Source organism: Eublepharis macularius, chromosome 1, assembly GCF_028583425.1.
Source record: "Eublepharis macularius isolate TG4126 chromosome 1, MPM_Emac_v1.0, whole genome shotgun sequence".
Taxonomy (NCBI): Eukaryota; Metazoa; Chordata; class Lepidosauria; order Squamata; family Eublepharidae; genus Eublepharis; species Eublepharis macularius.
Window position 1 is genome coordinate 64,638,640 of NC_072790.1, and position 26,864 is coordinate 64,665,503.

Sequence of the window (26,864 nt, forward strand, 5' to 3'; positions counted from 1 at the left end):
GTTGTACTCCCATCATAGCAACCATTCTGTTAGCCAGAAATGAAAAGGAGTGTTAGATAGATTCCATGTCTAATACCCAATGTGCCCTCACTGGTAGTGAACAGTGATCCAGGGCCACGAGAAGTTTCAATCAGCTTCTTTCCACATTTCTTTAGAACCATGTAAAGCTTCTACTCACATGGGTAGGGTGAGCTACATGGTTAGAGACCACAGTCATAATATTTATCAAGATCAGCTGGCACAATCCATCCTACCCATGTGGAAATGTGGAAGCAGCCAGGTAAGAAGTGTCAGCTACAGAGCTCAGGTACTTGGTGTAAAGTGTATCTTAGAAGAAACTACAATTCCCATGCTTCCATGCACAGGCTACAGGAGCAGCACATATATGTGGCAGTTCTGTACTCTGAGTCACAGCTTCATGAAGAATTAATAAATAAATAGGCAGTTTTATAACATTACCTTTACTGCAGCTGAATACTGCTCTGCATATTTCTGACATTCGTCCAGTTTGCTTTGTTTCATTTCTATTTCAGAAACCAGCATCTATGAAATACACAAAGAATTTCAATGTATAACAGATACCACCAACCCATGCAATTTTTCCTGTTGATTTTAAAAGGTGGTGGCTCTGCACAGTAGGGCTGTACTGTAAGAAAGTGATCTCAAAGAGATGCATTAGCAAAGAGAAATGGACCACAGACTATACTACTATATGCTAAAGTGTACTAACTGTTGTTTTATGTATGAACATATTGAGAAGTTCTATGTTGTTTAATATGTCAGAATTGCTTATGCTCTGGTTCAGCACTTCTTCAACTCTGTATTGGCTTTTTGCTGGTTTTAAATCTTGCAGATCTGCATTTATATACCCTATTACATAATTTATTGAAATTCCCTTTAAATTGACTGTACTAACATTGTGTAATCCGCCTTGAGCCTCAGTAAGAAAGGTGGACTATAAATAATGTAAATAAAAATGTAAACAAAAATTTATAAGACAAACTTTAGTACTGAGTTTGTGTATAATGGAAGCAGCAGAATGGCTTTCCCCCCCCCCCCCTTGTACTCCTCTCTACAAAGTGCTTTGGCCACACACAGTTCATATCAGAAAAGGGGCACATTCCATAGAACAGAAAGGGTTCTGCACATTTGCGCATACACACGTGAGGGAAAGAACGAATGAGTAAGTGATCCATGTCTATCTTTATAAACTGGATATTTAATTTAAGCAGCTTCTATGTATACATCTAGAAATGATGAGGAGAAACATTTGAAGGGGAATTGTCTGTATCAACAAAGTAAAATTGCATGCATTTAAGATGAGCTACTCATTCCATTTATTTAATTCCCAAAACAGAGCCTTGATTGTGTACCTTTTGCTGGTTTAGCTGTTTGGACAGTGCTTTACTGTTCTGAGGTGGATTTTCCTGAAATCTTTGCTGAGTTTCTTCAACTTGCTTAATCCAGCTATCCAGTGCACTGTAAGTGTCCCTGTAGTACTTTAGAGATTTATTGATACACTCTAAATCACGTAGCCTAGTTGAAGGGAGAGCAACAACAAATTATCACCCTAAAGGGAACAAGTAATGTGCTATCTTAAGACATTTTTGGATGGCTCCGACAATCCTGTTAGTAATTTTATTAGGATTTATAAAACAAGATATGAAAATCATTTCAGATAGAAAACCAAAACTTCATGGACTGCACTTTTCCAACTTCACCTGACTTTTCTAGGGAACATACATACAGTTTTTAAGGAATGAACCTTTTGTATAGAGCACTCTTCTTCCCCAGAACAAACAATCTACTGACGCTCCAGGCAATCATCTCTCCAAGTATCACCTTACTATCGAAGGCTTTCACGGCCGGAGAACGATGGTTGTTGTGGGTTTTCCGGGCTGTATTGCCGTGGTCTTGGCATTGTAGTTCCTGACGTTTCGCCAGCAGCTGTGGCTGGCATCTTCAGAGGTGTAGCACCAAAAGACAGAGATCTCTCACTGAGAGATCTCTGTCTTTTGGTGCTACACCTCTGAAGATGCCAGCCACAGCTGCTGGCGAAACGTCAGGAACTACAATGCCAAAACCACGGCAATACAGCCCGGAAAACCCACAACAACTATCACGTTACTGTTTGAGAAAAACATATGGATTGGATCCAGACTAAACTGGCAATTTCCACCAATTGGTCCTTCCTGTTGCAGACCCCCCCCCTTGTTTGTCATCATCCCCTGTCCCACAGGAACATTTCATTGAGATGCTGCAGTAGGAGGATGGCGGGGGGGGGGGGGGGGATTCCATTCCACCGATGGAAAGTTTAGACTGGATCCAAACCCTAATACTTATCTTTACATTACTTACTTCAAAGTGTTTTCTTCTTTTATGTCCCCTTTTTAAAGCACCATAATTGGGAAACGTAAATTCTCTATCACAATCTTTTCCAAATGTCAACAAGGATGCTTTGGTATAGGGGTGTGCGGTTTGGTTTGGAGTTTGGTTTAAAACACCAAATTTTGGCTGATTAGGTAAAATCTGGGTATTCTGAATCAAAAGAACAGGTATTCTGAATTTTTACCGAATTTTCAGTAAAAATTCAGTGAAATTCAGCCATTGTTTCCTCCACACTCATGTACAGTGCTGCAACCTTCTTACTTGACTGTTAAAGTTTGAAGGGATTAGGGAAGTTACCCTTTAAATAACACTCCCCCAATTCTGCACAAGCTAACTAAATGCAAGCATTACAAAAAATGTCAACACGAACTATGGTAAAAAAAAAATACAGGAACTTGTGTTCCTTCATTTTTCAAAATCGTAGAAATAAATGTGCAAGAAATAATAACTAAAAACAAAGTTGTAATTAATACATAACAAGGAAGTAGTACTAAAAAGATGAAGAGAAACAGCTTAACTAGCCAGGTTGTGTGTGTGTTTTTTTTAAAATGTATCAGCTTGCATAATTCACTGTTAGGAAAAGCAGGAGGGTGAACATTTGCTGGAACAGACTGTTTACAAGTTAGAAGCAGCAGTGCAGTCATCACAAAATCTGTCACTCTTACATTAAGGGTGCCTGAATGTTGATAATAAACCATCGGCAAAGCCAACTATGAATGTCCTGGAGAGGCAATGTTTGCTTTATGTTTATAATACAAGCCAAGAGGAGCATTTTAATTTCCCATAAATGAGGTTATGAAGAGCTACCTCAGACCATGACAGGACAAAAGTCCATACATGTAGCACTGTTATGAGCCCATTACTTTTGTGTAAGATCAAGGTCTTTCCCAACCCAGCTACTTGTGCCTCTTAACGGGAAACTCCAAGGATTTAGCAGAGATTTCAAACATGCAATCCATATCTTTTTTGGGCCACAATTTGGGAGCTGCTTCTCCATGGCTTATTTCCATGCCATTACACTATGTGCATGAAGGAACACAGTACTGACCCTGCTGTACATGTTACTGGAACAGCACTGGAGACAGCAACAGGGGAACAGCTCCTGTGAATGGGGAGCTCCCTGTATTTCTTTTCCTATACGAGCCAGGGGAGGGACAAACATCAGCTCCCTGTGGCCATTTCAAATGAGGAAAACAGAATGGGTGGGACAACTTAGCAATCCCTTCCCCTCACATGACAGTTCCAATACAACATGGATCACTATATATCTTTGTTTTTTTTAGGGTAAAGAATGCTTGGAGTTCCACACACAGAACTCCCAGTATCATGCCTGTCTGAACCCTCAGTTACAGGCCATTTAAATGAGCTCTTATTCACATTGTACATTGGACTGCCTACAAACATCCAGCTTACTCAATTCAATACATATTTAAACAGAGATTTAAAGTTGCATAAAGTACTTATATGATTCAATATATGTTAAAAATAGCCTTTTTGAAATGGGAAAAAAACTGTAGGAAATGCAATACATATCTAAAGAAATTTGAAGATCTGTAAAGTGCTGATAATGTTAGAAATATACCTTCTAAAATTAGCAATAAAAATCTGGAGGAAAAAAGCTTTTCCTAGCACATCTCTCCCCACTCAAATTTTTGTATGCTATTAATTCAGGTCAGAATTTAATATGATTGTGGCAGATCTGCTTCAATCACATATAAACTGAAGAGAGGGGGCCTTTTAGCGGAAAGGACATACAGCAGTGGAATGCTAAAACTTTCCCCCTCCTGAGGCCTCCTATCCCATGGCCTCTTTGCTGCCCCCCTCTTGCTAATTTCTCCTCAGTTGATCTCCAGCACCAGAAGTGACTGTGACTGGAAGAGAAATACTGTGGAAGTAGAGGTTACAGGTTGTTAAGTTGGAAGGTTCAGTTCTCCTGACTGAGATGTTCTTTTTACTCTACTAATCACTCACAGTTCATATGTCATCAGGGCAAACCTGGGTACAGGGTCCACTACTCTTAACATGAACATTCAGGCCATTTCCACTGACAATGTTACAGTTTTGGTTTGGAACAGGAAAAATCCAGTCAAAGACAAGTACTTTCAAATCCCATTGTTTTGGTGGCAAAGAGCTACAATCAGGCCAGTTTGGTGTAGTGGTTATCAGCACGGGACTCTAATCTGGAGAACCGGGTTTGATTCCCCACTCCTCCACTTGAAGGCAGCTGGATGACTTTGGGAGAGGCACAGCTTCTAGGAGCTCTCTCAGCCCTACCCACCTCACAGGGTGTTTGTTGTGGGGATAATAATGGCATACTTTGTAAAATGCTCTGAGTGGGTGTTAAGTCATCCTGAAGGGTGGTATATAAATCGAATGTTGTTGGTGGTGGCGGTGTTATTATTATTATAACATACTTTGTAAACCAGTCAGAGTGGACATTAAGTTGTCCTGAAGGAAGGTACATAAATAAAATGTTATTGTTATTAGGCTTAACTCTATCAATGAGAACTAAATGTAGTTAACATGGCTACAGTATAACATATCTGTTGATCCACAGTATGAGGAGACTACACTGAGGTGTGTGTGTGTGTTGTTTAAGCAACTAGGTTGCTTCAGGGGAGATTATGCAGCCTAAATCTCTTCAAGTCTGAAAGACCTCATACCAAAGTTCAGTTTATCTAGTTCATCCCCAGTGTGACAGAGTTATGTGGATGTAGGAATGTGGGAGTAGCTACAAGTCTTACAGCACTCTCGCTGCCACAAGCAGAGCCTCCACTGTGGGTATTTATAAGCTCCAGTTCACACTGAAGATTTTAGGAGTCACACGGAAGGCTGTATAAGCCCCATGTGCTGTCATATGAGGAACATTCATAGAAAATTTAAGCAGGAACTTGACCACAGTCCATTGTTCAAGGAGCATTCAGCTTCACCAACTCGGTATCTTAGTGCTTTGTTTTTTTACATCTGAAGAAGAATTACATGCAACGAAAAGCTTACTTCCAACATCTTGAACAGAAATGAATCCAGCAGAAGTACTGCTTCATTCTGGGTGTTTCTAATGCTATTTCTGTCTCTTGACATGTGGTGTTGTGTGGCACACATATATGAAAAGATTCTCAGTGATTCTCTACATGTAACATTTATGCTACAAAAACCAGCACAAACCTGTTTTCAATCTGACAGTGAACATTTTGCCACCGCTCAGTTAGCTGATCGGCTTTCTCTTTGTGCCAGTCGAAGTCCAGATCACGTTCCTTGTGTGTTTTAAACATTTGATCACTGATTGCTTTGGCTTTCTGGAGTTCATCTTCTAGGGCATGGAATACTTCTCTCTTTTCATCAACCTCTGATCTCCATTGCTAGTAAATGAAACAGGACAACTTAATATATATCATAATGCATGTTTCTACATAAAGATGAATCCAGTGCCCTACTATTACTAATTGCCTACAAGGGCCATCCATGTGAGCATTACTGATCAAACAAAAATGCCCCAATACTATCCAAAATAGCACTGTATTCAAAAGTATTGATTTAATTGTAACTATAATAATAAACACATCTTGTTGGATCATGTTTCCTTTCCATTGTAATCTCTAATGTGGCTAATTTTCCCTAGCAGCTGGGAAGATTATTAGTGATGTGAAAGATAATGATGAGAGGGGAAAAGCTGGTCAGTGTATGGACTCTGGCTGAAGCTCTTTTCCCTGGGAATACAGGGCAGAGCCAACGAGCCCCTTCAAGCCCTTCCAGATTCCTTTGAATGGAAGAACCACCCAGCAAGAAGGAGAATTCTATTTTCAAATTATTTTACTCAGCACCATGCCCATACCTTTAATGTACCCATCAGATTCTCAATATTACTCTTGTCTGCAGTTAACGGTTCTTCCTCACATAGCTTAGTCTCATACAGTTTCACTAGTGATTCGGCTCCTTGTGTGTTCTTGAGCACCAGATTTACAGTTTTTAATCTGAAACAAAAGAACCATTTTGTATTAATATTTTACAGTTTAAAGTTTTACTAAATAACCTTTAGTGTACGATTGTATGATCATAAGATTAAGTTCTCTACAAATCATTCCATTTAACAAAATATATTTTACTTATTAAAATATTTATACACCGCCTTCTCCTCCATCATTTTTTAAAAGAACGAAATAGAAGGTGTAACAAAATGTGATGGACAAGGTAACTTACTTTTCGATATAAATGGAAGACATGGAATAAATCTGATTCATATTCTGAATGACAAGGTTAAGCTCTGACCGCAAAGTAGGGACTGAAGGTGAACCAACAGCTTGACTGAAAAACTCATCACATTTATCTGTGACTGTTTCCAAATCTTCTTTAAGTCGATCCAACTCCTTTTTCAGCTTCTACAAAACAGAACACAAATGATTTATTTCCCCATAGCATTCCAAACTTTCTCATGTTAAGGCTTCCTAAATTAAAATATATATATATATATATATATTTTAAAAAGGAACTGAGGAGGAGCAGGAACTCGGTAACAGAGCATGCGAGCAAAAGGTCCACAGTTCTAAGCTCTAGTTAAAGGATGAGATTGTAATTTAGAACACAGTTACTGAGCAAGAAACTCCAGTTAGTTGAAGTACCCACAGTCAGATGTCACAACAAACTAGAGAGAGACTAAAGATTTCCGAAACCAGTAAGTCTTCAATCACGGTTCCATTTACTAAAAGGGAAGGGACAGAGAGCATGCTAACCTGGTAATAAATCATGCTTTGATCATTAAGAACAAATTCCAGTTCACTTTTAATATCTGAATAGGGCTTATGATTTAATGTTCTGTGCTCATGGACAAACATTTTTAGGAGATCATATGAGCACCTGCACATGAAACACTGTGCTGGAACCCTAACATTTCAGAATGAATTCATAAAGGGTAAAAAAAAAAAAAAAGAACTGAGATTTCTGTTTAAGTCCTATCATGGATGCAACTCTGGAAAACCAGTATGAATGATGAACATGTAGATGTGCTCTTAAGATTTCTTTAATTGTGAAAGATGACTAAAAATCATGGGTCTCAACTTTGGAAGGACTATGCTTACACAATTTGAGGTATCTGCTCTGAGTGAAACAGAGCAGATTAATTTTTAATTCCATTTTTCTCTGTATCCTCCAAAATAGCAGCTCATAGCAGCTAACATGTATTTTAAAGATATAGTAAAATACAATACAAGAACAAAATTAAAACAAAACCACCTCAGCACAGCTACAGAATTTGCAAGTCACAACTGTAATTCCCAAACCAAATGTCTTCTTAAATGAGATGTACAGTAAACAGCATTCAGGCAGTTCTCAGAAAATCCAGCTTCCCTAGATAGGATGTTACAGAAGGAGGGAATCAGAGTGCTCCCAAACCTATAATTAGCTTTTCTTTAGTTAAGATATTTGCTTAATAGCTGTAGTTTATCCATTATAATATGTAGCTGCAACCATGAAGGTAACTGCAAGGTTTTAGTTCCTTCTGAATGAACTCTTTATGCACACATAATTACTCTGAAGGATATACTACTGATTACAGAGTTTTGGAGTATCAGAATTCACAGGTGTGCTCAGAAGACTTACTTCTTGTTCAGAAATCCGAAACACACTTTCATGTAAGTCGTCTCTCTCCAGTGGGGTTCGAATCTGCCTAATCAAACGATCTTCACAATTCTCCAAACGAAGTTGGATGTTTCGTACTTCTGAGATGTAGAGATTGTAAATGGATTCCTCATGCTCCTCTGTTGGAGGAACATATAAAAATAAAGCCAAATATTTTAAATATCTTTTTCTCATCACACAACAAATATTCCAATGTCACAAGAGTTACACTCTTGTAAGCCCACTAACTTCATGAACTTGGAAGCGTGTGTGGCAGCAACTAGGAGGGAATGGGGGAAGGAGAGACTATGGGGACTTCTGAGGTAATTGGCTCTGAACTTACAGCTTCTAAATCCCACACCCTGGCTTCTCCTTTTATTTGTTTAACACCCCTGCCCCCGCTGTCTACTATCAGTGAAAGGGAAGACACAAGCTTTACCTAACTGCTTGGTACCGTATAAGCTTTGTGTTCCCTAAAGAGTTCTTATTTGTGACCATACCCAAATAATATGGTCCTTAGTAGTGAGGTAAATAAAACCTCCTTCACAGCTATTTTGACTTAACAGACGAGATGCAGATGGAACTGAACAATACTTATTTACAGAAAATAAGGTACAACATAATAAAACTATGAATAATCAGGATGAAAGGTGCAACTGGCTCATAGCCACACTCCCCAGAGGTTATATGTCGATTCCCCACCGTAAGTTAACACATTGAACTGAGCCTTCAATAATCAAACACAAATGCTGATGGAAAAATTGATTTTAACTAGACTGTTTCTTAGCATTTAAAGTTCAATGTAACCTTTTAACAAAGTTTACAAAATTACACACAGGTTCCAGGCTGCTCTTGACTAAGCTTATGCTGTTATCCACAGCCACAAAAAGTCCTGTCCAAAGGGGAGAAAAAAGTTTCTTCCTCGTATCTCTGTAAGCAGAGGCTGGATCATCCCCTCCTATCTAGAGCAGTTCCATGGGCTCTGACTGGCTGATCATCTCTGGGATTTGTAAGAGGCCTAAATCACCAGGGCGGGTTCATTTCTATAAAAGCTGAAGATGAGATAGATACCACTTGGCATCTTGTCAGGAAGATGTTTATACTTTTTAAATGTATTAGCTTACCTCTCTCAGCAGACTTAAGGAGCTCTTGGTAGTATTCCTTGCAGACATTTACCTCCCTTTCCAATTGTGCAATGTCAGCAACAGAGAAGACTTTAGATTCCTGACTGTCTTCCAGAAAGTCATCAAAACGGGACTGTAAGTTGCTTAAAACGTGCTGGTGTTCACCTGGCAAGAGTGTCTTTATCTAGGAATGTTTATGAGGGGAAAAGTCAGTGTCTTTCCATCAATGGGACCCATTTAACAACAGAACATGAGGACCTTGTTGCTATTAAGACAGTTCTTTAATGCAGTACTGAAAGTAAGTACAGCACATATTTAAGTCCTTCCCTGACTTGCAGCAGCACTTCAGATGAAAGTAGAAGAAGAATTAGGCTTCAGTAAACAAAAGAGTAGTCAATTACATTTCAAGTCCATGAGGTGGGCCACTTGTACTTTAATGCATATAATGCAATGCTTAAAGATATACTTCTTTAACACCACCCTAATTGGACCAAAGCTCCCTTTGGTGCATAACTGGGTGTTTACGGATGGAAGAACATCAGCCATACTGATGTTCCGCAAACATGCCTATTATTTAAGGTACCAGGCTGCCCTTGGGCTTGCAGCTATTTTGACAAAAGTCAAACTGTATAGGCATCCAACACGTTATGATGATAAATCACAGGATTATTTAATGTTGGGGTGGGGGGAAGCAGTCACTTCAACAACTCTTTAGCTTTAGTCACCACCGATACTTCCTTCTAATGCACAGAGCATTTGCCCAGGTATACTTTGGAAGTATATACAAAAAGGCACAGAACTTACTGAAGCAACGTTACCAGCTCGAACAGTTTCAATTTCATTTGTCAAGTAATGCCAGGAGACCACACTTTTCATGTTTATATGTGATTCATGCCAAAGGGTTAGGACATTCTGATATTGCTGTTCAATTCTGAAATGCACAAAACAAAGAGGAAAATGGCATCCTGAATTAACACAAGAAACAGTAAAAATAGGACCTCTGTTTTCATTTCCAATAATAATATTCTTCTTAGAAGTGACCCTAAAAGGCAAAAAACAAGCAAACAAAAATAACATATAGAAGGTCTTCAGTGTTTTGTGTATATACTATACTTGCTCGTACCTGTTCACAGTGTCTATTGCTTCTTTGTTTGGTGGAGGAACAGTAAAGCACACAGAAGGAACCATAGCCTCATTACCACTCGGACTAATCACTTTCCATTTTGCCCGATGTGAATTGCTTGCTAGTACACATTCATCATCTTTGTAAATGGTTATCTAGTTTTCAACAGAAGAGCAGAAAAAAATGGATTAACAACAACTGCCCTGTTCTTACAGAACACTTTTGTAAACAACACCACTGAAAAAGTGACAGGAGAACAAAACAGAAAACTACATAAAAAAACCCTCCCCCCAAAATCAGGATGACAAAGACTTGCTGTATTTACTAAGATGGAAGAGACTTACAGGAGCTTGTTATTAATACAACCTCAGCTGTATTCTCACACCCATAATTGACTGGAAGAAATTCAAAAGTTCCAACCTCAATTTGTCTGTAGTCACAGATGGCTTTAATTGGTATGGATGTTTTGAGTGGATTATCCGGATTCCTTGGCTTCAGCTGGACTATACTCTTGGATCTCCCCACAAGGCCTGCCACGGCACTCTTGTATTGCAGAAGCTGTTCTTTTTCTTCCTAAATGCCAATTTTTAAAGGAAACAAGCATCAGGAAGGAGCTACAAATTCAGTGTTTTTCTTTGAAGGCTTTATCTCTTTTCTCCTGCTGCCTCTGGTGTCTTTTATAATCTTATTCGGCTGAACTAGACCACAGTTCAGATAGTAATTCTATTAATCTCTAATAATCATGGTTCATTATTATCTGGCGGAGATGTCAACACTGAACAAGGCATACTATGATACATTAAAGTAGTCTGGAATACAATATTGGGGAGGCAACCATTCACTGCCCCCTTAATTAGGGGCAAAGCCTGATGCCTGCGCACTTACAAATTGTATTTGGCTGCCCAGATGAAAAAAAGAATGTCCGTGGACCCAAATGCTGATGGTTCAAGTGGGACACATTTCTATAAAAGGAAACTCTTTGGAAACCACGGGGATTTCCCCCTGTGTATTCAGCCTGTTTTCTGGCTCATCAAAGAGGATGGAAAGCCCCTGGACAGAGATGCATGTGTACACTCAGATCTTATTGATCAGTGACTAGTGGCCTCTGTGTCTGCATGCTTCCCATGGTCAAAGGTCAGCCTCTCAGCTGCCCTTCTGAACCTCTCAGTTGAGGGCCCCAATAATTGCTTTGCTTTCATTTTGTTCAGGTGTGAAAGTGGGCAGAAACAGATGGCTACAGACTATCATCAGAAATTATCATTAAGGTTCGTGACTGAACTTAATGTTTCAGCACTAATGTTCATGACTGAAGTTAATGCTACAGAGCTCCAGGCAGAACATTTCATCTACATCCCTTACTGCTCTTGGTTTAAGATAAGTGTTACAAACTGACTCTTCATTATAATTTATAGCTAGAAGGGCAAAAATAATTGTAAGTTTAGTACCCTTTGCTGTTTAACAAGCCCATCATTAGTTTTTGGTTCATCTTTTGTCTTTCAAACTCCAGTTCCAAATTCCACAATGATTTCAACAGAGTTACTTCAGGAGATAAAAATCTGCTAAGGCTTTTACATTCTTACCATGGACTCCTGGATCAGATCTTCCAGTTTGTGAATGCTACTGGACCTATCACAGCTGTATTTCCGTTGTATGGCATCTCTTAAATTCTTCAAGTAGTCCATGGCCTCTTTAGCATCATTGAAAAACTATGAGGGGAAACATCTTTTGGTTTAAAGACAACACTGCAAGACCTGATGTTATGTCAGTTAATGACTGAAAGACCAAACTGATAACAGTATGCTATCTTACATTTCTGCAAGTGATCTAAAATGAACAGTCAGATAAGGGGCTTTAAATTTTGTCCTAAGCCAATAAGAAAATGTGGGGGGAAATCCTCTTCTCTCCCATAAGCTCAAGACAAAAAGACCAAATAGGAAAAAAAAAAGATGACTTGGCTATCACTTGCTATGTCATACAGAAATCAAATGAATAGTGGTGGAACGGGGTAGCAATCTTTAAACAACCTCCCCTGTGAAAAACAACAAAGTAGAAGAGTAGACATGGGCACAAATCGAAACACGAATCAAATTTTGCGACGAATCGGGCCAATTTGTGTATCGTGAAAATGCGTTTTGCGGGGCTGCGTTTGTCACGAAATCCACAACTTTGGGGGGGGGGCGATTCATTCAATTTGTGAATGCTTCGAGATGCTGGACAGGCTGGTGCTGATCCATTGATTCTCTAGGCAACATAGGCCTGGAATGTCTGCAGACTTTTTGCTGCCGAGGAAACCCCAATCTTAGCCCACATAACCTTGATAGGCATCTCTCCCTGCCCACCAGAGATCTCCCATTCTGTTCTATGAGAGCAGTGAGCAGGGGGGAGATGGGCCTTCTGTAGACATGGGAACACCAATCTCATCCCTCCAAACCCCGTTAGGCAGGTCTGTCTGCCAATTAGAGAGCTCCTGTTCTGCTCTACGTGAGCGATTTTTACATAAGGCATAGCTCGGTGCCTCCTGTTTTCAGTTCTAGTAGACAGAGGGAGAGGGAGGAGCTGTTGTTTGGATTTGGAGTGAGAAAGAGTGGATTTGGGAGCTTTTGGCTGGATTTGCTGCTGCTTCAAAAGAGACTGAAAAGCCTCTTTCTTATTTTCTGCTCTTGTCCTTGCTGGGAAGGTTGTTGGGTGAGGGTGCCTTTTTTCCTCCATCCCACCTCACTCCACCCCAGTCTCAGGGCACTGCCTGGCTCTGAGGCCTAGCTTGACTCCCTGTGAGTTTGGCATCTCTGGCTATGAAGGGGGCTGTTGTAGGGCCCGAGATCTGATGAATCACGAACCTAACGAATCGTTTTGCGAAACGTGAAAATTTCGTGAAAGTTCGTGGTTCGTGGAATGCAACAAACCACGAAACTCAGGGTTTCATTTTTTTCTCCCCATTTCATGCTCATCTCTATAGAAGAGTGATGTCATTAACTCTCCCCTCAAAAACGCATGACGTGAGAAGGAACACAAAGTGGCCTGGCCAATTTTGACCATAAGCCTACAAAACTACAGTATCTTCAAAACATTTACTCTCTTTTTTTGGTAGGTTTTTGAATCACTACAATAAGGAAGGCTTGCAAAATTTTAATTCTCAGATTTGGAATATTTAATATACAATCAGTATATACTATACTAATATACAATATGCAAGGCACTATATACAATATACAAGGCACTGATATATAATATATAAAGTAGTATATAATCTTGCTGCTCTAGAACGTAAACCCACGTAGCTATCTGCTATGCTGTGCAAAAAAATAACCCTGACTCACCATTTTTAAGACAAACATTTGCATTTTTGCCATGACTATGCATGCATTTAACTATCCCTGCATATAACATACCTCAAAATATGCAGCATTTTCTCTTAAATGCTGTTCAACACACTGGCAAAGTTGTAAAATCCAGCTCCACTGTGTTTGCATTGCAGCTCTGTAGGCCTTAAAGACACAGAGAAGGTGAAAGAGTAATGATTAGTTATTCAGCAGTACTTCACAGAAAAGAGAACCAGTTCCTAACCATCACACCTTGGTTTTACTTTACAGTAGAAACGGTCACACCATGTAGAAGCCTCCAACAATGCAAGAAACTACAACAGAAAATTTTTATGACATAGTGCTTTTGAGTGTGCAAAGATCTTCATAAATGTTATCTTGTAATGCTTACAACAACTGCTGCTGTAGGCTGCTATTGCAAATTACTACCACGACCTGGATAGCCCGATCTTGGGAAGCTAAGCAGGGGTGTACCTTGGTTAATATTTGATAGGAGACCTCCAAGGAAGACCGGAGTCACTATGCAGAGGCAGGCAATGGCAAACCACCTCTGTTCATCTCTTGCCTTGAAAACCGCAACAGGGGTCACCATAAGTCAGCTAAGACTTGATGGCACTTTCCTCCACCACACTGCAAATTAATACACAGACTAAAAGAGAGTAGCTTGCCTAAAACTAACTGGTGAGTTCATGTCAGATACAAGATTCACAGCACTTTCTAGTTCTAACTACTAAACTATACCAGTTTGCTGTATTTCTGCGAAAATTACTAACACTCACTGAAGTTTGTATCATTCCAGAGTCTGTTGCAGCAAAAATATCACAAACTTGTGCCATCTTGAAGACTAACAAGTTTTTATGCACTTTTACATTTATTTATTTTACTTCATTTATAAGAGGACTTTCATTGCAATGGGGACCCAAAGCGGCTTACATCATTTTCTACTTCTCCAAGTTATCCTCACAACAACCCTGTGAGGTAGGTTTGACTGACTGGCCCAAGGTCACCCAGCGAGCTTCCATGGCAGAGTGGGGATTCAAACCTGAGTCTCCCAGATCCTAGTCTAACACTCTAACCACTGTCATAGATCCAGAGGAGTTAGCCGTGTTAGTCTGTAGCAGCAAAATCAAAAAGAGTCCAGTAGCACCTTTAAGACTAACCAATTTTATTGTAGCATAAGCTTTCGAGAATCAAGTTCTCTTTGTCAGATGCCTGATCAAAACTGGGCAGATACAGAAGAGGAGGGGAGAAGGGAGAGAGAGAGGAAAGAAGGGGACATATATCACAAGGGGACAGAATGCAATTAGCGTGGAGGCCATCAAAACATTTCTTTGCTTGGAAATGTAAACATCTCCTTTTGGTGTGCAGTCAGTTTGCCGTATTAGTTTGTAGCAGTGAAAGTATCCAGTTCCTATGTAGTATAAGCCTTCGATAACCACAGCTCTCCCTGCCAGCTGCATCTGACAAAGAGAACTGTGGTCCCCGAAAGCCCACACCAGGCGTCACTGGGCTCCCCCAGATCACGCCTCTGTAAAGAGAATCTGTTACCTGTGATAATGTGATAACCATTCATAGTCTCTATTCAGTCCCAGCTTGACAGAGTCAAATTTGCATATGAATTCCAATTCAGCAGCCTCCCATTGGATTTTGTTTTTGAAAGGTTTCTCTAACCACTGTACCACACTAATTCTCAATGAATAAAAACTTTTATTGTGATGACGTGAGCTCTAGGTCAGGAAAATTTATGCTATAAGAACTTGTTGGTCTTTAAGGTGCCGCAAGACTCCTGTTTATCAAATTAAGAATCTTATTAGATCGGCTAACAATTCTACGAAACCTGAATGCTTCCTGTACTATCTGCTGTATTTCTGCTGCTCTGTCATGGCATTATTATGGCCAGCAGAGGCTGCTCTAAATACTTTAAATTGAGAACTTCCCCATTTAAAGTCTAAGGCATCTCCCAATTCAGTTAGCGGATGCCCTGCCCTCTGTTTGGAGATGAATTTCAATTAAACTTGGCACATATTCTCTGTTGTGAAATTAAAGCAAAAAAGACAAAGACCGTCTATCTATATATACACACACTTCAGACGAGATATCAATATCAATATGTCCATTACTGGTTAATCAAAAGGACAGCACACACACAGTGGTGACAACAGTGTTGGCTCTTTAATAGCACAAAAGCATCATGTCAAGGTACTTGTAAAAAGTCTGCTTCAGAACATAACCCCACACGGCTATCTACTATGTTGCGCAGTTATGAAAAAGGAAATTTGAAAGTCTGTAACAGTGCAATCCTAAGCACAGTTACAACTTTGTAAGCCCACTGACTTCAAGGGTTTTAAAAGGCTGTAACTCTGCTTAGGATTTCACTGTAAGGCACCTACAGTAGCTAACATGCATTTTAATGTAAAACAGATTACCTACATTAAACAACTTGATTCCAGTCCAAAATAAATCTAATGTCCAAACAATATTTCAAGTTTATGAGTAAGAGAGCGTGCCTGAACTTCACACCTTAAAAGGAGGCATTAAAGTGAGACTGATGTTTGTTCCCCATGACTGAGCTTTTGGTTTTCTTAAGTTGGATTGAAAGGGACTTTCCAGTGTGCCTCTGATGTATGGAAGCACGCTGGAAAGTCTCTTTCAATCAACACAAGAGAGCCAAAGGCTCAGTCACAGGGAACAAATATCAGTCTCATTTTAATGCTAACTAAAGATGCTGTACTGGAGATTAAAATTGCTTGTCTTTTTGTTGTTACTTTCACAGTACAGAAACCACCTAACTATGCTGTGGTGTTCAGGAGATATATACACTCCCCACATACTCTTGGCTTATCTTTAAAGAGGCTTTTTTATTGTATCAAATACGCTGTTCTACGAACAGCAAGGAGTTTGGTGGCACATTAAGCTTGGTCAATAGAAGTCTTGACACCAGTAATCCAAACAGCCACTCCATATAAAAGCGCAGACTGTAATTTAGCCCTAAAGAATTCGATTGCAGCAGGAACATACTGGCCCTCGGCAGAGAAAAAGAAATGATGAACAGCTGCAGTAGAACTGGCCATCTCCGTGAGCTTTCCAAGAAAAAGAAGCTTGGAAGAGAATACTGAGACAATGAAACCGAGAAACTCACTCAGTTAAAAAAAATGCACTTATTGTGATAGGAATTTTTGAGGACCACAGGCCACTCTCTCATATGCATGGAAGCATCTTAAGTTGTGCAGTATGCATGTTCATGGGTAAAGAGGAAAAAATTCTAACAGTGGAGTCAAAAGGCCAAAACAGATAACATTAGGTGTGTCTCGTCACTATGCAGAGCCCCAAAATGTATACAAAATCAAATTTTAGATGTATATTTTCTGAAATTGGAACACAGATCTAAAGGCACCCAGAAAAGAAGTCTGTATAAGTGTCTCAATATACTATAAATAAAAACTTGAAAGATTGTTAAATACATGTGTTCCTAGGCAATACTTAACCTACCTCAATAGTTAATCTTGCAGGATGGTTTTCTAGGAGTAATTGTTCTGCTATTTCCTGAACCGATTTAATAACTTCTTCTTTCTTATCAAGTTCTCTCATCAGTCCCTTCAAATTTAAAAATAATTAGCTTTAGAAAACAGAACGAAACAAGAAAGGCTACACTCAGTGTTTTGTTTGGAATTATATCAGTAATACTTACTGCATGGTACTCTTTCTTCCTTGCTATATTTGTGTTTCTTTCGCTCCAGTCATACGCAACCTCCTCTTCCTCTTTTTCATTCAACCATATGAGTTCTCTGGTAGCACGAGATACGAAATTGTGAAGGGTATCAAGGTGCCTTTCCTGATTTCTTGATGTATTCTTGAAAAGTGACAGAGTAAAAAAAAAGATTAGATTTTTTTTTCTTAACACTTCTTATTATCAATACAACAGTCTTATAAAAACTAAACTTCCAAGCAGTGATCTTACCAAGAGTTTTGCATATTGACTCTCTAGTTTGTGCAATTTTTCTGCATAGCTAAGTTTAAGGGGAGCAGTCATTTGGATCTGTGAAAAACAAATCAGAGTTCAAAGGGGAAAAATTAATTAGGTGACACTGACACAAGGATTACATATTTTATATTATTTACTTGATGCAACACTAAGACATAGATGTGTAATCTGAATGCAGTTGTGAAACCTATAATTAGTGTAGGCATAATTCTCTTTTAAAAGGCATACATACATTCAGAGCCAGAAGGCATCTTTTTTTGTTTATACTGTACCTCACTGATTTTTGCTTCTTTAAGGCTTGACTCAAATTCTTCAATAGCTTTATGGACGTTCTTGTGATTTTCTACATGGCTTTCAACACTTGGCAAATCCGAACCCCATTCAGCCCGATCAAGTTGCACCTTATAGGCAGAAGTCGGAAATTAATCTTGAACCCTCACAGCCAGTAAGAAAAATGATTATCTTGAAGCTGAGAATTGCATATAGAGAGAGGTTACCTGCATTTCATCTACCCATCTTAAGAGATCCTGGACAAATTTCATGTTGACTTCCTCCTCAGTTAAATTCTGGTCAACAAATGCTGATTTCATCAGGGGCTTCCGGATCTGCATCAGTTTAAGTGTTTGTAGTGCACCACTGTCCACTCCTGTTACATAGCTTTGAATTAACCGTGGTGGAAAACCTGGTGTGTATGCTGGAGTGATGGATGGAGTCAGTCTTGAAGATAGACCCGAAGACAAACCAGATGTTAGACTGGATGAAGTCAAGGAGGGGGTTAAACCCTGACTCAATCCAGGGCTTAAGTTTGGTGCAAATCCTGAGTTTAAGCTTTGTGTTATTCCTGATATCATCATCTTCGTCTGTTCTGTTGTCAGCGTTCTCCCCTTGCTGTACACGGAGGAGCACTCTGCTCTTAAGGCCATAAGGTCATCTCGTAGTTTTGCAACCCTGTTTTAAAACCCATAACAACAGTGTTTAGTATAGAAATGAAAAGAACAGAACACTGTCACAGAATTTGAGTAAATGAATTTAGTAAAGGCATTCACTCCATTTGCTCTGGAACAACTTTTTGAGAGACTAGTAAACAGATACGTGAGCTGTTTTGTAGTGTCATGGCAGGTGGGCTTCAACGTGCAAACAAAGGTGTATCTTTAGACATAATAAAGCCATCATACTAAATACTGACTTACAAAAATTCAAATTAGAGTGCCTCTGGAATAGACAGGGTTAAACTCCACACATATCATCACCCAGAGAAGATGAAAACTTTATTATGTCTCTGCATAGCCCAGTTCCACAAGCATATGTTAGATGTGTATTTGTCAGTGGCTTATTATCTGCATGGCACTGTGTAACAAGGTAACACAAGAATTAATTTACTAGGGCTTGTTTGAGAACAAAAACCAAAAGACTTGGGCCCAGTTCTTTAGATACTTCATACTGAATTGTCTTTCTCCAAGATTCAAGTCTAGTAGCACCTTAAAGACCAACAAGAATGCCAGGGTATAAGCTTTCAAGAGTCAAAGCTCCCTTCATCAGAAAGCGTCTCTCTCCAGTTATTTATCGCAATAGCACAGTTCAAGCTGCGCTGCACTGCACTGCACATACACAGAAACTGTTCTATGTAAAAAGCTATATTTTTAGCATTTTCCAGCTCCAGTTACTGCTTTTTCGATTTCTTGGTTATGTATTTAGATGCTCAGTGTGGCCTTATAAGGAGAGTTAAATTTTAAAATCACCTGTGAGGACATAAAGTGAGCATGAACACATATACCTCTGGACCAGTTGATCTGCCTGATAATATTTCCCGTCAATAAGAATCTGGACATCCATGACTTGTTGGCGCAGCAGATTCTCACTTTCAAGTAGATAGCCTGCAATCTCTGCCTCATTTTGGAACTGCAAACCCGATTCTAATCGTTTTCCATCCTATGTTAAGAGAGCAAATTCAGTGATACAAAAAACATGGAAAAGAAACTCTTTAAAAGAAACATGATAATATAATATTCTTGTACTTTGGAATGTACTGTAAACCACTCTGAATTAAGGCAATTTATATCCCTTATTCCTGGGTAATATTATGCCGGAAGAAACATCTGTTAGCAAAGTAAGAAGAAAAATTTGAATTCTCACCTTGTAAATCTGAATTGTTTTCTAATGTACATCAAGTCAGATCAATAGTTTGATGAACAGACATACAATATATATATATCATACAAAAACAGCTTGCCTCATCAAATATATGTGGTAAAATAAGAAAATGGTGGGATGTATATATAACAGACTACACTGGTACCTTCTTACTATTCTATATTATTTATTACATACACACAGATAATCTGAAAAATGAATGCTGCGGAGCATCATTCGAATAGGCTCTGGAACCTAGCAGAATACAGTCAATCACAAACACTGATATGTAAACAGAACAAAGACAGGCTTAAAATAGTTAAGTTAAACATTTTCAGTGCAATCCTAAAAACGCTTTCCTGGGAGTAAGCCCTACAGAACAGACCTAAGTAGGACTCCGAGTAAACCTGCTTAGAATGGCTCTCTTCAGCTTCTTCCTTCATCAGTAGCACAGCAAGATTTCAAACAAACATGGGCAGAGCCAGTTCAAAGAAAGCTGAGGACAAAGAAAATTCTCTAGAGGATGGCATCTATCATAAAAGTACAAGAGTCTCTCTTGATTCCGTCATGCCAGGTTTTACATAGTTTTTCTATTGGAAATATTGCCCTGAAAGGCTTCGGTCACCTGCATTACAATGTCTTGCAATACGTTCAAGCTTTTTTTGTTGCAAACTGCTGTCATGATTTCTGAAATGGATATGAGGGACTTTGGGTATCTTTGTAATGTGTCTTTGTAAGAAGCATGTGGCATCCAGAACACTGGATGAACTGCTGGACTTGCAGGTGATAATATAGTAAGTCACCAGTAATGCTGCATTTTTAGGTGACAGTTGATATGAAAAGTCAGATTCACATGAACATGATCCAGGACTGAAGACAGAAGATTTTAGTTCAGATCCTACACAAAATTTGTGCTGGACTGGAGGCTGACAGAAAGCAATGCTGATGGATTAGCAAGGCATTATGATTTGGTGACCCACAGGCAGCCTTTATTAATCACAAGGTGATAGCTGTTGGATGAATAGCGATCCTAAAAGAGATGCAGCAGGTCCTTCATAGTATCTTAACAGTAAGATGCTAACGCACATTGCTCTGGTTGCCACAGGCAGTATGTTGGAAAAACTACGCTGTAGCAAAGTGATTAAGTGGCTGGGTTGCAAACCAGCTCTCAGTCTGCTGGTTCAAATCCAACTACTGCCATAAGCCTTGGATAGCCCCAGCTTCCCAGCCATACTGTGGAGATAATAATTACCATGTCTTTGTTCACCTCTCTGAGACACTAATCTGTCTAGAAGAGCAGTAAATAAGTGCATTTGTTGCTGTTGTTATTATTTAAACTCGTACAGATGTTTCTATCCACTTCAGAAATCACAAGACAGCAACAATGAGCGTGAACAATCTGTTAAAAGATGTTTTAGACAACTGTAAGCTTGGAAAAACCATCCACTTATGCATCACTTTAAAGATTTCTCTTGCACTTATTTAACTTTCTGAAGAATTCTCTCCATCCTTCTTAAGAAAAATACAGGCAAAACTTCCACCCATGATGGAAATTATTTGAACACGTTTTCTGCTCCAAAAAGGAAATGTCTAAGAATGAACCTAATGTGTTCAAACCACTCTCACAACACTTAGAATGTATGTCTGTTTTCACCTTAGAGCTATAAATTCACTTCTTGGTGCTCAGCTGAAATTCTGCTGTGCTACAATGGCAAAATGTCTAACTAAATCATTTTATACCCATTTATTTACATGTATATATATAACATTTATACCCTCCCATCTCCTCACTCCTTTTCATTCACCTTACAAAATAACTGAAAGAATACATAGGGTACACTCCTTATTTATATATCATTGCTGCTGTCCAGTATTTCTCTTATCACCGCAAAAATCCTGATAAACATTTCCCATTTTACAATTCCCATTTTATAAACTTGAGAGCAGAGATTGATGGATAGTGATTTGTTAAGCACCCTATAAGCACAAAGCTGTGCAAACATTTGAACACAGATCTAGCAATTCCAATTTAACCACTTCAACCACACTGGTTCTCAATACAGAAAGGGGAGTGGATATTTGAATGCACTTACTGATTGAACAGCATTTCGAGCAAGCATTAGTTTGTCTTCGCAGCTAAGGCTGTCTCGCTGCACTCTGTTTGCAATCTGTTGCAGCATTTCTAACCTGAAAGATGTCAAAGTTAAAACAAATCATAAGGCTGATCGTTAGTAGCATTACTACAAAATAAAAGTATACCACATTTTGCAACATAATTCCAGGAACTTACCTGGATCCTTCTATGGGTCCATTGCCAAAACTTATACAAGAGTTAACGAGAGTTGGACCACAGTTAACAGATAAGAAGTTTTCATTGGAGTCAATGCTGGTTCGGGTGCTAGTGCTGTTACTAAACAGAGAGTCGCTGCTGTGGTAGCCGTAATTATTAGTATTCATTTTTGCAGCAAAAAGTTACTCCTCTGGCCATTTAAAAAGCTGAAAAGCCTGCTAAAACATACAGTTTCCTTGGATCCCACAGCTCCTCTGGTTTTTAGCAGCATCTCAGCCTTTGCATCCTTAAATAGGTCCAGGCATGCATATGCAAAACTCTGCAAATAATATTCTGATACCTCTTTAGAGGATTTTGCCTACAGCTATGTATGCCAACGAGGGCTTGGTTTCTCCAGCTTGAATTACCTGTACAAGTATGGGCTAATCAGAATGATTAGGGCGTTAACTGGGAAAGAGAGATGCCAAATATTTTACATAAGTCTCAGCCAATTTCCACAAGCTAAATGATGAAAGCAGAGGGGATGGGGAGGGGACCCTTATCTTACAGTTCCAGTCTTCAGTGAAATGGAATGATTGACAAAGGAACACTAAATCTTTTGGCATGTTCTGCAAGAAGAAATTCTTCATGAACTATACACTCTTCTGTGGGGCTCCCAGTGCCCCCCACCCCAGATTACTGCAACATCAGAACATTCACAGTGCCCTAAAACTGCAGAACAACTGCTACTAGAATCAGTATTGGGTACTATTTTCAGTTCACGTTCCAGAAAATCTGCATATACTCCACGAAATGACATTGAAATTAAACATGTGTATCCACGTATATGCTCACAGAATGCATTTATTAATGCTATTTTGTTATTTATTAATATTATTATTTATTAAGATGAATGATTGTCACTCCAACTAAACAAAGGCTTTGTTTATTTTACAACAAGCAGAATTAACTCTGACATGCCACCAGTGTTAAACTAATTTTTCCTGGGGATCATTGTGCTATAAACTGTGGCAGTGAAGCCCCATTTCAATCACATTTTCATGACAGACGTTTTATCCCTGTCACACAGAGGTTGCAATATGCCTACTTTATCACCTCCTGGAAACCAGTGATCACTTTAATGCCACCTGCAAGATATCATCCGCTAGTAGACTTCACTGGAAGCTCCTTGGCTTTTAGCCCGTAAGAGACAAGATGCAACCACTTTTTTAAAAAGCCTCGTCTCACATTACAAAACTGGTGAAGCTTTCTCTTTGTCCCTTTAACGAAGCTGCCTGTTTCCCCCTCCCTCTTCTCTTAAAGCTTTCTATTACTCAATAACTGTATGTCCTATAAATCCCACACATATTATACTGTTGCTGTTTAAATATACAGAGAGAGAGAGAGAGAGAGAGATGAGCTGGCCCCGCAGAAACTGAGCAGGCTTGCTGCTCAGTCTCCACATGCTCAGCAAACAGAAGCTGCGTTCACATCATGCTGATTACCTGTGAAGTGTTCTGTAGCCTCTGAATACATGGGTAATTACAGGCCATATCATTTAAATGAATCTTGAATCTGAGCTACGATTCAGATAAGCCACAGTTATGCGAACAAGTTTAGGCTCCCTCCTCCTTCATACAAGCTGATCATTAAAACTACTACAGTTTGTGCTCATCCCTAAAAATGGGATTCCAAACCAGCATTAAACTACAAATTAACCAGAGTTTGCTGTTTAGAGACATAACAACAAATTACAGTTTGCTACAAAAGCCAGCTATAACTTGCAACATGTGAGGAGAAGAAGGATGGGGAGGAAGCACACAAGCCTGAGGATATCCCACAGCTCATTCACATTTTGACAATCCATGATTTGTCGTTACATCTGAATCATGCCTCCATCTCCCCCACATATTTCATGAAATTTTGTAACATGTCAAATCCTCATGTGCTTGTTTTTGTGAGTGTCTTTGCAAAAGACATGGAGGTAAGGGGGAAGGCTGTCTCATTTGGAATGTGGATATCCATGAGATGTTATTTTATTGGTTTTACTTATTGTATCTTATTTATGATTGTGACCCGCCCTGAGCCTGCTTGTGGGGAGGGCAGGCTAAAAATCCAATAAATAAATAAATAATAAATTTAAAACTAGCATTTCTTCTGATTTGGTTTGTACTCTTCCATATGGGGCTCTTTCAGAAAAGACACATTCACACAATTTCAAAATGATCTGGTAAAAATGATCAAGGGCTTTTATCACAATCAATTTAAACTAATGACAGTTCATTTCAGAAATGGGAAGGTCATTTCTTATTGAGGGAATTCTTTCTACATTAAAACTGGATAGCAAGAAGCACCAAGAGTACATGTGTATATGCTCTGTCACATATGAGACTAGGCTGACTTCTACACCCACACATGGGAATTTTTTCTCTCTCATATCCACAAGGATATACAAACATTCTTAAGTTCATTTTGACCCGCATATACGCAAGTCCTTCTTCCTTCCATCACTAGCAGCTTGGTACTATACTCTGTAAAATTAGACCAGCAAAGGAGCTGCGACTGAGAATGGCTAGGGAGGACACTGTTCTTTCTTACTCATTCTGTATGTAACTCCCACAGAAAATTCTCTTGAGTCAGTCCCTGCTTGTCTCCTACAAAGACAGTTTACATGTCAGATATAAGATGAGGCTGATGCCATGTCAAAAGCAGGCTCAAGTCCAATAGCTGCCCTATATACTGTGAGCCCAGTGTGTTAAACCACTATCTTAAGGACTAAAAAAAAAAATCAGACAGCTACCACACCAAGGCAAAAAAAACAGCTGTAAAAGTCAATGGGCAAAAAGGCCTTTGTTCTCCTCCTCCTTTGAGCTAGAAGCAGGAGAATAGAGGAGTTTTGTTGCACTGAGTTAGGCTGTTATGGGAAAGACAGAGTGGGAGATCAGAAAGCATGAACTGACTGAGAAAAAACTGAGACCTTCCTTTCTTGGAGAGAGTAGAAGGGAAAATTAATTGGGAGAGAATCGTGGGAATGCATTTTAGCACTGGTGAGAAGTATTTTATCAATACCATTTTAGACTACTTGATGTTTGTTTTTAATGCCCTGCCTTGTTTTTAATGGTTTGCTTTTAAATTGCTGTTTTAATGGTTTTGTTTGTTTTCATTATAAGCCTCCTCAAGCAGGATATGTCCCTAGAAAGGCACATATAAATGTTCAAAATAAATAATAAAATAATGGTTAGAGTGTCTTCCCAGCCATTATTTTCTGCCCTTGCATATTGGATTTATTTTTCTGCCTTTTGGTCTCTTCTTCTTCCAGTACCATAACTCCTAGTAGAAAATGATGGTTGAACGGAGATGTTACTGCCATTATTGAAACATCTATACTACAACAGCAATAGTCTGGAGTAAGACAAAGGTTCTGTTACATTTAAGAGGTGCAGAAATTCTGCTGCAAATAGAATTAATTACATGCTTAAGGAAATAGATTGCTCAATTTATAAACAAGATCCATAATCACAAATTACTTCAGCTTATCATTTAACTGTTTTCTGAAATGCCTAAAGATGATATTCAACTCAGTGTGCTTATGTCTCTATTATAAGCAATTCCATTGGACATTTTCAAAAGACTGAGCCACAAAGTATGCTTGTAAAGCAAGAATATCCACATACCTCTCAACTTCTGGCCGAAGTGTCTTCTCTCTTTCAAGCATGGCAATAATTAGCTTCCCCCATTCTTTCTCTATGTCATTTGGGTGGTAGCCTTGAGGGAGCCTGATACGCCCAAACTGTATCCAAACCTTCAAAAACAAGGAGTGATTGCATAAGGCCAAAATATAAGGAAAGAAGCCCAGAATTCATTAATCCATAAACACATCTTACCTCCAGTAATTTATATAGGTGCTTGATTTTTAATTTATCGATCTCCTTTGGTGGAATTTCTGTTTCTTTAAATTGCAAATACTGGTTATAAAGTGCCTAAAAACAGTAAAAAAAAAAAGGCTTTTCAAGCTGCTAAAAGGAACTATGTTACTATTTACTTATTATTTCGCTCTAGTAAAGATTATGAAAAACTTCTCATACCCATCAGCATAAAACTTGTTTGTGCTTGTTTATACTCACTATCAAAACACCTACTGGATTTACAAAGGAAGGATAGAATTAAACTGCCAGATTTCCTCATTTGACTGCCACTGAGTATCAACATGCCAGAATCCTGACACCAGCTTTTCCAGACAGCTGGAAGAACATTCATGACTATAATCCACCAACTACTTCAGCTATTCACACTGCAGAAAATTCTGCCCAATTGTATCATTTCTTATGAAAGTGACCAGTACCACAACCCTCTAAATTGGTAGTAGCTGTGAGACTGGCTTGCACAGTCCCAGATAAAGTGGAGTTTTAATGCCTGCAAGCCAGTGAGACCAAGTACTGCTTACTTCTCACATGAATGGAATGAACAGGTTCTAGTGGCCCTTTTATGAACGTATGAAAAATTGCTTCTCTTGTAAAGAAAGAATTGGGGGACAAACTTCTTCTCAGCCATCACTCAGCATCAGTGTCATGTGTATATATTATTCTTAATATGGGGATTAGGAACTGGCAAGTCACCACATTTATCATCACTGAGCCGAGTGACTATGAAAGCAATCCTAAACATGTCTACTCAGAGATTAGTCCCATATTACTCCTAGGAGAAAGTCTTTAGGATTATAGCCTGCTTAGAACAATTCTAAGCAGGTCTATTCAGGGATAAGTTCTACATTACTGAATGGTCTACAGTCCTAATTAGCCAGTCACTCCTATTTTATTCCTAGTAAACTATCTGATCTCTGCAATTGGTTCAGACTTCATTTTTAATTGATGGGGATTCTGTCTACCAAAAAACATGATCATTTAATTTCCAACTCACA

The 26,864-nt window shown here is 39.0% G+C and overlaps 1 protein-coding gene across 2 annotated transcripts in view; it reads right to left on the reverse strand.

Moving 5' to 3' along the window:
• DST (dystonin) overlaps positions 1-26,864 on the reverse strand; it is a 462,451-nt gene that overhangs the window by 195,182 nt on the left and 240,405 nt on the right. The window contains exons 13-33 of one of the 2 annotated variants that reach the window (XM_055002047.1): positions 25,831-25,926; positions 25,621-25,748; positions 21,771-21,864; positions 19,322-19,476; positions 18,045-18,495; positions 17,820-17,948; positions 17,524-17,601; positions 17,254-17,415; positions 17,055-17,159; positions 13,635-13,730; positions 11,826-11,951; positions 10,666-10,818; positions 10,246-10,400; positions 9,927-10,053; positions 9,123-9,306; positions 7,981-8,138; positions 6,586-6,764; positions 6,221-6,359; positions 5,554-5,747; positions 1,374-1,536; positions 460-543 (exon numbers count right to left, since the gene is read on the reverse strand). In XM_055002047.1, the coding sequence (XP_054858022.1) occupies positions 460-543; positions 1,374-1,536; positions 5,554-5,747; positions 6,221-6,359; positions 6,586-6,764; positions 7,981-8,138; positions 9,123-9,306; positions 9,927-10,053; positions 10,246-10,400; positions 10,666-10,818; positions 11,826-11,951; positions 13,635-13,730; positions 17,055-17,159; positions 17,254-17,415; positions 17,524-17,601; positions 17,820-17,948; positions 18,045-18,495; positions 19,322-19,476; positions 21,771-21,864; positions 25,621-25,748; positions 25,831-25,926 (3,156 nt within the window). Of the gene's footprint in view, positions 1-459; positions 544-1,373; positions 1,537-5,553; positions 5,748-6,220; positions 6,360-6,585; positions 6,765-7,980; positions 8,139-9,122; positions 9,307-9,926; positions 10,054-10,245; positions 10,401-10,665; positions 10,819-11,825; positions 11,952-13,634; positions 13,731-17,054; positions 17,160-17,253; positions 17,416-17,523; positions 17,602-17,819; positions 17,949-18,044; positions 18,496-19,321; positions 19,477-21,770; positions 21,865-21,967; positions 22,209-25,620; positions 25,749-25,830; positions 25,927-26,864 lie in introns of those variants that run through there. The other variant, XM_055002038.1, reaches the window with a different exon arrangement.